Source organism: Trachemys scripta, chromosome 7 (assembly GCF_013100865.1).
Source record: "Trachemys scripta elegans isolate TJP31775 chromosome 7, CAS_Tse_1.0, whole genome shotgun sequence".
Lineage (NCBI taxonomy): Eukaryota > Metazoa > Chordata > Testudines > Emydidae > Trachemys > Trachemys scripta.
In genome coordinates, this window is record NC_048304.1 from 83267293 (window position 1) to 83284380 (window position 17088).

Below are 17088 nucleotides of genomic sequence, written 5' to 3' on the forward strand. Positions count from 1 at the left end.
AAAAAAGTTGGGGACCACTGCTCTAGATGGCAGCATGAAACTGCACCACACTTCATTAGCTCTAAGTTTCCCATGGGATAGCCAAAATTGAGAATTTGACTAAGCATAAGTATCATCCCTGCTGGTATCTAGTTAGGCAGAATATTGGTTCAATCAAGAAAGAAAACTATCATGCACGTGGAAATATGAAAATTTGGTGGTGTGTATATATATAAGATATACATCTCTTCTAGAAAAGCATCTTCTTATCTTCTCTTCCTACTTCTATTTGCCTGTGGAAGGTTGTTTTATTATTTCCTATTGTGCAGCAGAAATGAATTCATTAGGACAGCAGCACAATGTCTCTTGCACGCAATTCTCAGCCAATAAGATACACCAGTTGGATCTCTACCTTCTGAAACATTATCAAATATAACTAAGATGGAGAATCTTTATTCGCTCCCTCCCTTAGCAAATATCTGCAGTCTTTTACAGATGTCAAATGAGCCCTCTCATTCGCCTTTCTAGTCAAGGGATGAGCAATTACAGTTAACTAGAGGAGAAATAGATGAGGGCTTCAGAAGGGAAAATGAGATTCCCAGAATGAAAGAGGTGAGATGACCACTGGACCATCCTTTGGGGACTAAGGCACGATCTATACTACACAGGTAGATTGACATAAGCTGTCTTGCATTGATCTAATTGTGCATGTGTCTACACTTAAATTTGTCTCCCTCTGATCTAAGCACCTGTTATGGCGATACAGTAATACCACCTTCCCAAGCAGCACTGAGTCTTGTTCGATATACTGGGGTCAATACAGCATGTGTGTAGATGCTGTGTTCCTTATGTTGACCCTAACTGTCCTCCAGCAGCTGTCCCACAATGCCCAACACTGACTGCTCTGGTCACTGCCCAAAGGACCTGGAGACCAGAAGACCTCTCCACCCGTAAAACCCTACACATTTTTGAAATGCCTTTTCCTGATTGTTCATCTCGGCAAGCACACATGTTGGCTCTACACTGTTGTGTGCAAGTGCCCAGCTGTCCATGCCAGCTACACATTCCAGACATACTCTGGCCTGGAGTAGACTGGAGATATTGGACCTCCTGGCATAGGCGCCAAGTTTCTCTGGCGCCAGTAGGGGCCTGCACCCACCCTGCGCCCAACTCCACCCTTTCCCCGGTCCTGGCCTTGCCCCCATTCCAACCCCATCCCCAAAGTCCCCGCCCTAACTCCGCCCCCTCCCTGCCCCTATTGGATCCCTTCCCCAAATCCCTGCCCCGGCCTCACTTCTTCCCCCAGCGTGCTGCGTTCCCCCTCCTCCCCCCTCCCTCCCTGCCCCGCGAATCAGCTGTTTCGCGGCGCAAGCCCAGGGAGGGGGGAGAAGCAGGACGTGGCGGTGTGCTTGGGGAGGAGGCAGAGGTAAGCTGGAGCGGGGGGGGGGGGGGGCGGGCGGGGAGCTGCCAATTTTTTTCCATGGGTGCTCCAGCCCCTGAGCACCAACGGAATCAGCACCTATGCCTCCTGGGACTGTGGGGAGAAGAGGCTGTGCAGGCACAGGTATGGACCAGCCACAGAAATGTATATATCTGCAAGCAGATTGCATGGAGGATCAGCAACAGTGCCATGTGAAAGTGAAGTACCTGCAGCAGGCATACCAGCAGGCCAGGGAGGCCAACAGTCAAACTGATGCTGAGCCACAGACCTGCCCTTTATACAGTGAGTTGCATGCCATACTTGGTGGAGACCTCACAACAACCCTGCAGACCACTGTGGATACCTGTGAACAGCAAGGATGATGATGATGATGATGAGGAGGAGGATGGGGGACATGCAACCAGGGGGTTCAACTATGCCATGAGCCAGGACCTTTTTGAGATTCCACTTGCAATCCAGTCAGTCATGGAAGTTGAGCCTAGGTCAAGGGGAAGGAAATTGGAGTATGTGTGTAAATGTATGACTCCTTTCAATGATGTACTGATGATGCCCTCAACTTAGCAGATCACAGCTATTGACTTTTCATTAATTTACTGATATTGGAAGAAGCACTGGTACAACAAACAAAGATAGTGTTGTTATCTGCTTTTCATCCCCCCTATAGAGTTATGTGGTGGGGGCCATACAGAGCACTTTGTGTGTGTGTACACAGGAATTTCCCTTGAATCCTCCTGAGAGATATTGCTGAAACTTTCATTGAGGTACTCTGCAATTCTCTCCTGAAGGTTTGATTATATAAGAATGTGAATGGCAGCCTTATTTCTTCCTCTGTGGTAGGATGCTTTCCCACGCCAGTCGGCAATAGCTTTGGCACGCACCATTGCAGTAAACAGGGTAGTGGCATACGGGCCCATGCGGAACGCCGGCAGCAGCTGTGCTCTCTGTGCTTTTGTTACCCTCAGGAGGGAGATATCAGTTAAAATGACCACTGCCTGTGAAAATGGTGGCAGTTTTCAGTGCCATTGCTTTATACTCATAGTCTCATGCAATCAAGCAATTTCCTCCTCATTTCCCTCACCCCTGGTGGGCCATACTCACAATGGCTGGTGTTGTGAGTGGTGCTGTGCACAAGCACTCTGAAGCAGAAGTGTCAATAAGCATGTTTTGTTTAAAACTTTAGGGGCATGTGATGGGGTATACAAACCCCACACTGGGCAACAAGGGGTTAAGAACTGCTCTGGGTTCAGCCAGCCCTGCCCCTTCAGACCTGTAGGAAATGCACCAATTGGTAGAGGAGTTAAAAGGCAGGGGAGCAGCTCATTTGGTGGCAGAGCAGGGAAGAGACCAGATCTGCAACCCCAGCAGAAGAGAGTGGAAGGAAAGGCAGAATCTTTCCCCAGGACAACTGCCAAAGGGTCCCTCCCTGAGGGAAGGGAGGACCTGCTACAGAGACAGCCTGAGAGGGAAGCATTCCCCTCTTCCTCTCATATGGACTCCAAGTTTTATTAATTTCCCTTTGTTTTGTTTGGACTACTCCAGCAGGGGAAAGCCCTAGGATTGATCTGGCCCAGATGGGTGGGCTATGCTGCAGAAGGAGGCAGTTGCCGCACGAGAAAGAGAGCTACCACACTACATGCAGTTGCCAGAAGGTGGCACAAAAGGCACAAAAAATATGGGATATGGATGAAATTATGGGATGGAGAAAGTTGCGTGCTGGGAAGTTGATCCCTTGTTCCCAGTCACCCTTGCACAATTCATTACTGCCCAAACATGCATTGCCAAAACTTCCCAAAAAACAGTGCGCTGGATGGTGGTGAGTTGCACATTGGGTTACCTGCCCATGGTGCATCACACAGTGCATCGATGCAAGCAATCCTGGTGAATGTGTGCAGATCTGACCCAAGGAGCCAAGTATGCACGTACATGAGTGATATGCTACTTTATGCTGATATGTTGTAGTCAAAATTTGTAGTGTGGGCATAGCCTTAGTCATGATGAGGAACAAGCCAGCCTGACAAGCTCATGGGGCCTACCTTGTGGTTGTAATGAACATCCCCTGTTTCTGTTTCTTGAAGTCTGAAGGAAGATGCTCTCATGAAGGCTTTCTCTGAGGAGCTGACAGCTGAAGAAAATGAGTCCATCTTCTTGCATAGATATGTGTTGGCTATAATGTTAAACTACTACTAATGTTAAGCTACCAGAGCTATAGGAAAAGAAATACTGTGGCCTCAGTTAGCTTCTTCCTTGTGTGTCAGAACTGAACAAAAATGTCAAGAAAGAAGTTGAGGGCTTGGAGAGAGGAGAGGAATTGGGAAGATAAGAGACTAAATATGTGATTAATGTATGCAGATCTTGGTATACAAATGTATTATAAATCTTTAGCTTGCTTTATGTGTGCTCCCTCACAATTGTTTTCAACTAGGTATAAAGAAATACAGGTTTATAGACTCAAACGCTAAACTATTTATTTAATTTTCAGTTTTTCATTGTTTAATTTTGCATATTGTGAAGACAAATTTGGTTTTCTTATTGATATATTCTTGACTTTTACAGTGTTATTCTCTTCTTTTGGGATGCTCTTATATAAGTGTACAAAAGCTAGAAATTAAAAGACCCATCAGTTGAGTCCACCCACTTGCAGGATTTTGACTCTTGGATAAAGGATGTATTTGATATTGGCAAAAAGATGATGATTAGATTTCTTATATAATCAATTGTTTTCTGCAGATGTTTGTTTTATTGGGATTTAAGAAATATAATATTAACAGAATCGAAGAAGTGAACACGATACTTTATTATTTCTACAGACTTTATTTATTGTGGGGCATTCTCTACATACTAAGGAAACTACTGTACCTATTTCTGACCAGTGAAGTCTAGTCTTGATACATTTCTTAATTATGGAAGTTTTATTTGTAAGGAAGATTGAGGTGTTCTGGTTCTGAGGATTGTCCATTTCAGGAAGGCTGTGACTGTATTGGATGCTTAAAAGAGAAAAGTTCTAGACATTTTTTCTTACCTCTTAGGCTCTCTTCTTGATTCATTTATGTAGTTCCCAGTACATTGAGCTCAGGAGACATCGCTTCTTATATCTACAGCTTCTTTTCTGGATGACTTTTATATGTGCTCAATGCCATGTTTGTAAAGTATGCAAATATTCATTTCTTCCCTCTCCTTTCTATACCAGCGAAACTGAAGCTCTTTGTTTCACTAATGATCTTTAGCACAATTATTTATTTTCATGTTAGACCATAAACTATTTGTATGTTTGATGAGAGATTATTCTGCTTTGTATCATTGGGAATGGCAGGGGAGCAGTGAGGATAGAGACAGGAATTGAAATATTTTGGCCAAGTAACTAGGGTTGCCAACTTTCTAATCTCAGAAAACCAAATACCCTTGCCCCGCCCTCTGCCCTGTCCCTTCCCTGAGGCCTCGCCCCCACTCACTCTCCCCCACCCTCACTCACTCGCTCATTTTCACTGGTCTGGGGCAGGGTGTTGGGGTGTGGGAGGGGCTGATGGCTCTGGCTAAGGGTGCGGGCTCTGGGGTGGGGCCGGGGATGAGGGATTTGGAGTGTAGGAGGGGGCTCCGGGCTGAGGCAGGGGGCTGGGGTGTGGGAGGGGCTCTGGGGTCTGGGATCTGGGAGGGAGTTTGAGTGCAGGAGGGGGCTCAGGGCTGGGGCAGAGGGTTGGGGTGCAGGAGGGGGTTCAGGGTGCGGGCTCCAGGCGGCGACTCCCGGAAAGTAGCTGGCATGTCCCTCCGGCTCCTAGGTGGAGGTGCAGCCAGGAGGCTCTGTGCACTGCCCCTGCCCGCAGGCGCTGCCCCCACAGCTCCCATTGGCCGGGGGGAGCCAGCGCGTGGGGCGGGGGCAATGCATGGAACCCCTGTGGCTGCCCTTACGCCTAAGAGCTGGAGGAACATGCCAGCCGCTTCCCGGGAGCTGTGTGGAGCCGGGTAGGGAGCCCGCCAGCCCCGCATCAACCGGACTTTTAACGGTCCAGTCAGCGGTGCTGACTGGAGCTGCCAGGGTCCCTTTTTGACCAGGTGGTCCTGTCTAAAACCAGACACCTGGCAACCTTATGAGTGACAGGAACTGTACTAAACCTTTAACTTAAAGTGTTTTCTAAAGGCACTTTTCCTGGCAGCAGTGAAAAGGAGGGAAGACAGCTTTCCAATGCTCAAAGACAGAGCATCTTAACCTATTCTGGCCCAAAGTGAACCCATGTTACTCCAAGTCCTACCAAGTCCTGCAGCTGTTCTAAAGCCTGATCAAGGCCACAGTCTTGTGCAGAGCACTTCATGAGGCCTTATATAACAACCAGGCCTTACATAAGCAGTATTGCCAACTCAAGCATACAAAAATTGTGAGTCAGACCTCATAAAATGTGTCTTTTTAAAATAAAAACCAGATCCACTTATTGCCCATCTGGTTTTACAGCCTTTAGGATTCATGTTTTTAATCTTTTCTCCGCAACCTTGAGAGTTAGAAACTTTTTAAAACATGGAAGCTGAGAGTCTTACATAATCACATGGTTCCATTAGCTTGGGATTTAAGAAGAACAACCAAATATTGCAAGGATTGCATAATTTGGATAAAATTATGAGAGTGAACAACATTTTCTAAGTGCCTAGGCCTCCATGCGTCTCCAGGCCTTTTCTTTAGGAGAGTTGGACTGATACCCAATGTACTAGTAAGAGGCATTATTCTAACTCGTGTGGGGTTGAGAGCACAAATCACCTCTTTGTTAATTTTATCACCTGAAGGGGAATCTAACTCATTCTGCCAGGGCAAACCAGACAAAGTTGTGATTTTGCAAATCAAAGACAAATGAATTCTACCACATGTACCCATGAAATCTCTTCCAACCCAGTTGACCCCACAGCATGTACTTCATGCAAGGAATAACCCTGAAGGAAGGAGGGCAACAGAGGCTGGGATGTGCAGCAGCAAGGAAGGTAGAGCAGGAAGAAGCCTGGTTCCACCTTGTGCCTCCCTTTACGGAGTGTGCCTGGGTCCATGCAGCTAATCCTGTCAGTTTTAAGTGTAGGCATAGGTCTTGCTGGGCATGACTAAACTTGCATATAGCTTGATTTGAGTGCAAGGTTACACTGTAAACAAGGGTGTGAGAGACTGTGTGCTGGTGACTGGTTGCGATAAGCGGGAACACCCTGAACTAATAAGCTTGTAATATTAAGGTGAGGAAATAAGCAATTGGGGTTTACATGATCTGCAAAGTGATTGGTCCTTACATGATCTATACGATGTACAAACCAATTAGATTCAAGAAGTATAGATATTAGTAGCATGAAAAAAATGTATATATACGGTGTAGTGTGTGACATGATGTGTAATTATGTTTCCATCCTGTACCTAACCTCCCTGTGTCTGGGCTTGGCCAGGATGGGCATAGAGTTGTTACATGCCTAATAAAGTAATCCGAATGAGTAGCTGGAGTTGAACTGAGTTTTTGAATCCCAGAGAACTGGATGAAGTGTTTTCCCAGAACTCGACTAGGTGTTCTGGGTAAGCTGAGAGGAAAAGTTCTTGGCGGGCATTCCAAAAATGAGATAGGTTGTGAATTTACCATTTGTAGCTCTTCTAACCCCGGAGGGCTGCCTTTAGCAGGCCATTGCGCTTGAGCTGCCAGGGATCTGGACCATTCCCCAATCCCACAATCTGAGCTGACTTGTTAAGGGTCAGGTTGCACTAGACTTGGTCTCAGATGACCTGGGCTGTTTCCTGTCTTTGCCGCTAGCCTGCTGGGTGACCTTGGGCAAATCGCTTCATTTCTTCATCCCTTGGGGTACGTCTATACTTACCCGCTGGTTCGGCGGCAAGCAATCGATCTTCTGGGATCGATTTATCGCGTCTTGTCTAGACGCGATAAATTGATCCCGGAAGTGCTCGCCGTCGACGCCAGTAATCCTGCTCCGCGAGAGGAGTAGGCGGAGTCGACGGGGGAGCCTGCCTGCCACATGTGGACCCGCGGTAAGAACCTTTAAGTTCGAACTAAGATACTTCGACTTCAGCTACATTATTCACGTAGCTGAAGTTGCGTATCTTAGTTCGAACTGGGAGCTTAGTGTGGACCAGCCCTTGGTTTCCTTATCTGTAAAATGGGGATAATGATATTTGCCTCCTTCGTAAAGTGCTTTGTGTTCTATAGATGAAAAGTGCTATGTAAGAGCTAGGCAATGTTAATTATTTATACTATCATAAAAAGTGACATCTAAGGCCCTGATGATCCAAAAACATATGCATGTGCTTAAACTTTAATCAGTGATGTCAATGGGACTACTTATCTGCTTAAAATTAAGCAAGTGAATAAGTCTTTACATGATCAGGGCCCAATTTAGTTACTACCCACATCTATTATGACAGAATATCTGTTTGTGCTAGTTTTATGCCCATTAGTTACCCTATCAATAAGTGCTGAGTTTTAAATATTGTTGTAGAATATGTAAGTGATGCATCTTATTTTGCTTTTGTCCCCTAGACAATTGACTTTTTAAATGATAATATCCGAAGAGGAATTAGGAATTATTATGATGATCTGGACTTCAAAAACATAATGGATTTTGTTCAAAAGCAGGTTTGTTTTTCTGGGAGTATTTAATTAAAACTAATGCTAGAAGGGAACGTGGTAAACCCTTGAATGTCACTCTTGATAATAAATATTACGGAGCCTATTCTTCCATTGGTGTGTTAATCTAACTCCCATTAACAGGGGGAATAGACTCCCTTGTATGAGCTGGAAAATCTCTTGTAGACTTTCTGCTGGCAGGGATTTTATGGAGTCCTAGTTGGCTTTTAAAGCCCTCTTTCCCTCCCAGGTGTGAGGAGTGCAAACTGCAACCCCTACACCTCTGAATGTGAATCTGGGACTAAGGGCATGATCCAAATCCTTCTGAAGACAACGCAGATTTCCTTTGAAATCCACTGTAATGGGTATTGGACTGGGCCTCACTTACAAAAGCTATGAAGTATTTTGATTAAACAAATTCTTCAAATTTCTTCTTGAAATGCTTACTGAAGGAGGTCTATCTGTTACTAAAATTCAGAAATGATGTTGAGTGCAGCTGAACAGTATTTAATAGCATATGTGGTTGACTCATAGCCTTTATTAAAGCTACTGTGTTCAAATGTTTATTGGATTATTTAAGAATTCTGACATATACTTTTGAGACTATAGAAGAAACAGAAAGTGGTCAGATGTGTGTATAGGGAGCCTATACAATGTATAGATGTGTTAAAACCTTTTTCTTAAATGGCTCTAGATGGTGCACAAATTTTGTAACATCATTATGGAAACACCACAGTACTTTCAAAAACAAAGTAAACATGGAAAAAGTTTTCAAAAGCAAACCGTCTTTAAGATATCTTGTCATTTTAGTTCAGACCCTTTTAAGAGTTTCCATGTTCTACAAATAGTTATGTATATGGACAATGATTATAAGTACCAGTGATAAATAAACACACTTTTTCCTCATTTTGAAAAAAGCAGTAGCGGGGGGCTTTTTTAACTAACTGGACTACTGTAAATTAACTATATTTGTTTTGTTTGCAGGATCACAGTCCTATTCTGTTAATTAAATCACTTCGAAAACATTCTGCTGTTTTTTATAATTTGCAAGAACATCCTTAGATAAAATACCTTTTTTGTGTTTAAACTCTTTTATTTTTATTTTTTCTATAGGAACCTGGTCAAAATTGACCAACTCAAAATTGAACTAAAAAAGAAATAAGTTTTGTGTTATTGAGATCCAAACCAATATCTACCATCTGTCAGAAATAGAGCTGGGACCGAGTATCAGTTACTTTTACTGTCAAACTTAGAGTAATGGCTTAGTGAATGGTGGTGGGACATGACATGTATCCATAATGCTGCTAGTCGTTTTGAATAGACAGCATATTGAAGTTGGATCCTGCTCTTCAGGAGCCTGATTCTTTAGATGTCTTAATATTCTTTCTGTTTTCAGGGGCAATGCCATGTACATACACACACCTGCTAATCAAAGCAAAGTTGATAGTCCCATTACAGCCCCAGCTTCAACACTACCCATTCATGGCATATGTACATTAACAACAAACTGGATCTTTCAATTTAGCTTTTCCCTCCTTGTCAGTCAGATAGAAACTTTCCTGTGGATACAATTTTATGCAAAATATACTATTTAACCAGCTCTACAGACATGATGACAGCTTTTCCTCTTTCATTTTGCCTCTAATCCTGTGGTTTTACTGGATTCTTCTATAGATGATGTTTGGGCATTTTTCTTGAAACATTGAATCTGATCCAATGCATTTTAAATGTGATTTTCCCTTATCCTGCATATTTTATTTGTGACTTTGACTACAATTTTGGGACATGCTGTCCTATAACTTTTGCTAATGAGTCAATGGTATGACAAGCAGATACCTTAGTAGCTGCTGCCTCTTTCCTCTCTGATATTTGAACTTTCTTAAAATTAATTCATTTTTATATTTGATCGATTCTGCAATTATTAGAAACATTTTTATTAAGACAGATTTTTTTTTTATTTTTTAAGTTTAAGTGTTGTGGTGGGGAAGATTTTAAAGACTGGTCACAGAATCAGTACCATGCGTGTTCTGCACCAGGGCCATTAGCCTGTGGAGTGCCCTATACTTGTTGTATTAGCAATAAGGTATGTATACTCTATTTGATCTTATTATTTTAGCTGGTTTCCTTTAAATCTCAGTGATTCACAGAAAAATAACTATCCTAAATTACTCATTCTCTTAAAGAATAACTTTTCATCAGTTAAGAATCTTGGGAAGTATGTCTGTTAATTAAGCAAAAAGGAACAGATTTTCATAGTTGCTAGGTTTTTATGCTAAGTGTAGTCTCCCCAAAGTTGTTAGGGGGCCAATATAGTATATAGTGGGAGCTGGTGATCTGTGACTCTGAGGAACTTAAAAAGGAGAAAGTAATTCTGATTTGGTTGCATACTAAATACTTCTCTTATCCTTGCTAATTTGCATGTCATCTCTAAGGGTACGTCTTCACTACCCGCCATATCGGGATCGATATATCGTGTCTCGTTAGGACGCGATATATCGATCCCCGAACGCGCTCACCGTTGACTCCAAAACTCCACCAGAGCAAGCGGCGGTAGCGCAGTCGATGGGGGAGCCGTGGCCGTTGATCCCGCGCCGTTGTGGACCCCAGATAATTCGATCCAAGATACTTCGACTTCAGCTACGCTAAAGTTGCGTACCTTGGATCGATCCCCCCACCCAGTGTAGACCAGCCCTAAGTTCTTTTGACTGTTCATGCTTTCCCTTTAGCATTATATGCATTCTCATAAGTTGCATTCACGTGTATGTACACACACACTCTTAACTAGTGGTTCATTCCCAATGATGTGAGAAACCTGAATACATACAATGAGAAACTAACCTCTTCTTTCCTCAAATGGCATGACACACAGCAGGAAAATTGGTCTGAATAGCTCAAAAATACCCCTGCTCTTTCTGCTGCGAGCCCAAAAGCAGTGAATGTCAGCTTGCTGTCAGAGAGACAGGCAGAAACTAACTTTTCTTTTTTTTCATCTGAACCCTTCCAAAAGTACTGGTTTGTTTAGTGGTTTGGAACAGTTTCTAAATCTACCATACCCATCACAAGCATTCTATAACCAGTGCTCTTACTTTGAAGGCGCAAAGTGTAACACTAACTTTGATAAGGAAATGGTCCACAATTAAAAAAAAATAGTGGAAATGCCTTTCCCACTTTGTTTCAGTCTTTGGAAGTGAGGTCTATGTACAAGACAGAAAAATAAGGTACTTGTATAGTTCCTCAACTTTGTTCATTGTGCAGTTCCATGTTTTCCTGATCCTGACCAAATTAGTTTTGAAATAAGGGAATTTGGCATTAACATCTGTACTTGCTGCATACATCTTTCTGCATGTTCCCAGGTACTTGTAGTTCTCCAACTTAGATAAAAGGCTACCCGATTGTCTTTTATACTGTATTTGTCATGTCAAATTTAAATGTTTGCTTTCTGTGCAGATCCAGGCCCTGCCAACTTGAATATATCTAACTTATCTAAATATTCTTTAACTTGTTCTTTCCCTATTCTGGCTTTTGTTCCTTCCCCCTCATCGTTAATATTAGTTGTGTAAAGCATCTGGTCACAATTTACCTTTTTAGTGAAGACTGAAGCAAAACAGGTACAAAACACCTCCGCCTTCTTGGGGTCTTCCATTATTAGCTCTCCTTCTCTGCTAAGTAGTGGGCCTACACTTTCCTTCATCCTGGTCTACACTACAAAGTTAGGTCAACGTAAGTCACTTTCTGTCAACCTATTTGTGCATGTCCTATGCTCAAATTTGTATCCGCCGAAGTAAGTGCCCCATTACAGCGATGCAGTAAAACCACCTCCTTGTATGGCGTGAAGCCATGGTCAACCTACTGAGACTGACAAAGTGCAAGTGTAGACACTTTGTGACTTGTGTCTACCCTAACTGTCCTCCAACAGCTGTCTTACAATAATCCATTCCTTGTGACAGTGACTGCTCTAGTCACCATAAATTCTACTGGCCAGGTGTCACAGAAACCGGAAGCCACCCCCTCTTTAAAATACCCTTGTATTTTTGAATGCCTTTTCCTGACTGCCCACCGTGGCAAGCACACCTAGCAGCTCACCCTAGTGTGCAACTGCCTAACCAACCATGCTGACTCCATGCACAAGACATGATCCTACCTGGACAAGGAGGGCCTGTGAGGAGAAGAGATTGTGTAGGCACAGCTATGGCTTCACTGCAAGTTTTGAAGTTGCTTTTACATAAATCTAATAAGTGAAAAGTAAAAATAAATTTGTTTTTGTGATTATTTTTTCCAATTTTTGACATTTATTTTTTCTTTTCAGACAGACATTATGAACACTATGTGTGGATATAAAATGATTGACAGAGAGGTAATTTAATTGTAAAGTCTCTTAATTGTAAAGTGTTTCATGTTCCTTCTTTCTGGATTTTGTTAAGGTTAAGTAAATTATTAATATAATGCTTACATTATTTTAACTTTTTTTTGCCAATTTTTGAAGTATAAAGAAATCAAAGAGTAACCTGATTTATCTAGAGTAATCCATGAGGAAACATATGGCTTGCCTGAGAAATGCTCTCTTTCTTCCACCTTTAGGTTTGCTGGTTTGACTCAGATGAAAAATTCCTTTCCAAATAGGAGAAATACAGACCAACATCTAATGCTGCATGTTCAGTATACAACAGACTATTTCAGTAATACTAATGCCATGACTACAACCAGGAAATTATTTTTTAGGAAAGTCAAGGCTTCTCACTAAATAAAAACACATCTTTGTAAAGCTTACTTTTAGTTCTTACAGTATCTTATATCCCATAATAGTTGGTATAAAATATAGAAAACTTCACAAAATAATGTAACACTGGAGAGGAAGTAGGATGTTCCGTATTTTTTGTGAGCAGTCTTTTAATGCTTTTTAAGTGTAGTTGTGACATATGGCCCAGTCCTGTAGATCTCACTTATGGGAGTAGTCCATTGACTTCAGTGTTGTGGGCTTTGTTGGGACTAGCCATGTGAGAAAGGGCTGCATGCTCAGGTCCACAGTACAGCAGTAGAGTGCATACTGAACAGAAGCCAATAACTTGATCTGCCACAGGTCTGTACTTCATAGGCTTGTAGAACAAGAATTACTGTTGGACTAAATACCTCTCTCATAAGGCACTTAGCATAAAATGCCAATTTCAATTGTCAATTTTTTTAGATTGGCAATCACCTTTAAATATGATCTTTCCCTTCATTTAGGCTCATTGACTGAGGACTTTATCCTGCAAGCTGCTAAGCATTCCAGTCTGGCCCTGATCCAGCAAAGCATTTAAACATGTGCTTGATTTTAACCACATGAGCAGTTCCATTCATTTCAATGGGACTACTCATGGGCTCAAATGCCTTATCAGTCCAGGTCTAGAGTGCTCAAAATATTGTAGGATTGAGACTTATATTCTTTTGTCTCCAGCCTACTTGGAGCCTATTGCAAGGCAGGATAGCACTTTGTCTATGGTTTTGTATTTTTGTATTCCAGCAGCAGCAGCTTGAAAAGTAGGGCTGAAAGTGTGGATAGATGCCTTTGTATTCCATATGGTCTAAAATTAGGATCAGGTATATTTTTTTCAGCAAAGTATAAATGGAATGTAAAAAGCACTTATTTAGACTTGAAAAACTTCAGAATGCATTATTTATTATTATTATTGGTGATAAGCCCTCTGTGCCAAATTCAGAGGGGTCGCATGGATATGAATGAGGCAGAATTTGTCCCTTTATATTCCAAAAATACATCTCTATTCTCTTCTAATTAAACTGTTGTTTGAAGGTATATTTCATTATTTTACAGCCTCTGAGTGTTCGAGACATTATATATATCCGAGGATGCACAAATGCAGTACTCATTTGGTTCTTAGACAACTACAGCATCATGGCTGGCGTCATGCTTGGCATATTGTTACCCCAGGTAAGGCTAGGACATTACATTGTCCGTTAAAGGGAATATTTGGTTCATTGCTTCGGTAAACAAAATGGGATTTGATTTTATAGTTAATAAAATATGGTTTTATTTAAAGTTTATGTATTCTGTAAACTTATGTGGCTGGACCTTTGTGCCTGTACAGAGCCCCACTGATTTAGTGACAGCAATGTCATATTTTGCATTTTTTCATGACCCTAATCACCTCAATTGAACACTGCTCACTAATCTGTCTCCACTAAGACTTATTCTAACATTCCATACCCCAGAGCGGTTTCAATCAGTCTCTATTGTCTTTTTTTAAAATCAGCTGGTCATTAATATATTTCCTTCGTTCCTCCCAAATGTGGATTTTCCCTTCCCCAAGATTGCACTGGCTTGAGGCCCCAATTTTTATATATAAAAATGTAGAGTGAGAGGTGTTGGATAAGCGGAACTTTGTCTCCTATTTATATTTGCTGTTTTATTTTACAGTTCCTTGGAGTGTTGTTATCTTTACTTTACATAACTCGCGTAGAGGATATCATTGCTGAATACAAACTTAATGAGAATCTTTTACAAGAAACACAGCCGAAATCAGAAACTGAATTTGCAAGCGCAGGTTGCTGTATGTGTTATCCTGAGTAATGTAGCTGCCATGCAAGATCTCAACTGCTGTTTAAAAAAAAACAAATCTTGTGTTGTGGCTTGTCTGTATTTCCACAGATCTTAAAGATCTTGAGCCTAATTAATCTGTAAACCTTTTTGATTTTTTTTTTAAAAGTGTACTTCAAAAACAGAACCTTAACTCTCTCCACCTTGTGTTCTTAACTGCTTTTCCCAAAACTTTGAGTATGCTTTGAATTTTCACAGGATCTCTCAGGCTGTGCACTCTGGGGCATTTCATACCCTGGAGAGTGCTAAATCTCATGAGAATTAAAACGTGGGCCAGGTAATCCGGTGTATTTTATAGGAATGTGGGTTCTGCAGAGGCAGAAGCGTTGCCACCATATTGTAGCTTAGTTCAAACATTTATTTTGGTGCTTTCCCCAACTCTGCTGGCCTAGGTGGCTGTTTGCCTCTAACACAGGTCCTGTATCTCCCATCCTGTGCTCATTTATATCTCTAAGGCAGCAAATGGCCTCCAAGGTTGACACAGGCCAGCTGTGGATGGTTAATTGCAGTGTAGACCTACCCTCAAAACACAAGCCCTGGTGCCTACCCTGCTTGACAGTGATTGACTGAACGTTTGCTAATGATTACTGAAAGATCTGTGGTGAGGAATACTTTATGTTGGGAAAACTCAGAGCTAAACTTTTTTGAAAGAGCTTTTGTATTCTAGTTTGACATATTTAAATGTTTGTATTTTCATATTGATTCCTAATCATAAGGGAGACTTGTGTGTCTTTGTATATTGAGCTAAATTATAATATCAAATACATGTTTAGTAACTTTTTCATGCTGGTCCTGACTAGGGCTGCCAATTTTGGTCGGACATATTCCTGGAGGTTTCATCACATGACATAATCTTTAATTAAAGATTAATCTTTAATTCCTGGGAACTCCAGGACAATCCTGGAGGGTTGGCAACCCCAGTGACTGATTTAATGACAAAATATAGCTGCATGTAATGCAGCACACTTTCATGGATGAATCTTTTGTGCCTTTTAATAATGTAGGTATACACTAGTGTTTGAGTCAGTCAGGTAATGCTTTGACAAACTTTTTAACAGTTTATTACTATACAGATTTTGTACGAGAGTTATTGGATGTTTGGCTAATTTAAATCTTGCAAATATTGTATTTTCCCCTCCAATTAAATTAACTAGATTGCCTATTGATTTTTGGAGTTGTTCTGATATGTGCAGATATTTCATTTTCAAATTGGATTGTTCTCATAAACAATAAATTTTATGATTTGTTTTAAAAAACAAACACCTTATTTCAGGGATGGGCAAACTTCTTGACCCGAGGACCACATCTGGGAATAGAAACTGTATGGAGGGCCATGAATGCTCACAAAATTGGGGTTGGGGTGTGGGAGGGGGTGAGGGCTGTGGTTGGGGGGTGCGGGCTCCGGGGTAGGGCCAGAAATGAGGAGTTCTGGGGTGGGGGATTGGGGTGCAGGGTGGGGGTGAGGGCTCTGGGGTGGGGCTTGGGATGAGGAGTTTGGGATGTAGGAGGGTGCTCTGGGCTGGAATCGAGGGGTTTGGAGAGCAGGAGGGGGATCAGGGCTAGGATGGGTGTTGTGGCCTGGGGAGAGGCTAAGGGGTGCAGGTTCCCAGCAGCGCTTTCCTCAAGTGGCTCCCGGAAGCAGCGGCATGTCCCTTCTCCGGCTCTGTCCGCAGGCACTGCTGCAGCTCCCATTGGAGTGCCGGAGAGAGGCCACTGGAGCAGGGCCATTGGAGCATGTAGGAGCTGGAGCGGGGCTATGCCGTGGCTTCCGGGAGCTGCGTGGAGTGGCCCTCAACTCTGCTCCCCAGATGGAGTGCTGGAGCGGGGCAAGCCCCAGACCCCACTCCCCAGCAGGAGCTCGTGGGCTGGCTTAAAATGGCTCACAGGCCAAATCCGGCCCACGAGCCATAGTTTAAATCTAATTTTGATTATAGTTTTAAAGGGGATCTGTTCAATCATGAACTTTACTACATTTGAGATACTGACAAGAAAAATCTCTCCCTAGTCTATTTTTCATGAACTCTCAGGCAAGTACAGAGTAGTTCAGTTGTTCTTCTTCGAGGAATGTCCCTGTGGGTGCTCCACTTTTAGGTGTTTGAGCACCCCAGCGTTTCTAGTCAGAGATTTAAGGTAGCAGAGCCCTGGTTGGCCATGCACGTGCTGCAGCCAGCTCGTGCTGCTCTGAGTGGGTATCGCGCACATGCAGCCAACCGTCCTCCAGTTCCTTCTCTGCTGCCGTTGGCTTCGGTCAACAGCAGCGCCTCAGAATACTCTTCCTCAGAATACTTTTTCCTTTTCTTTTTGCCCAAAATTATCCCTTCCTGTTCCCTGCAGGGTTCCTGTCTCTTCCCTTTCCATTTAAAAAAAAAAACCCAGAGACTCTCTTCAAACGGCTATGCCTGGCTCCCCAGGCTTTAAACTAGGGGTGGGCAAACTTTTTGGCCTAAGGGCCACATCTGGGTATGGAAATTGTATGGAGGGCCATGAAT

General features: G+C 42.6%; 1 protein-coding gene across 1 annotated transcript in view; it reads left to right on the forward strand.

Annotated features, from left to right (window-relative positions):
* TSPAN15 (tetraspanin 15) overlaps nt 1-15765 on the forward strand; it is a 33884-nt gene extending 18119 nt beyond the window's left edge. Inside the window, exons 4-8 of the mRNA XM_034776543.1 lie at nt 7921-8016; nt 9974-10090; nt 12314-12361; nt 13817-13933; nt 14420-15765. Of these exons, the coding sequence (XP_034632434.1) occupies nt 7921-8016; nt 9974-10090; nt 12314-12361; nt 13817-13933; nt 14420-14572 (531 nt within the window). The 3' untranslated portion in view covers nt 14573-15765. The remainder of the gene's footprint in view (nt 1-7920; nt 8017-9973; nt 10091-12313; nt 12362-13816; nt 13934-14419) is intronic.
* Nucleotides 15766-17088: the final 1323 nt, after the last annotated feature.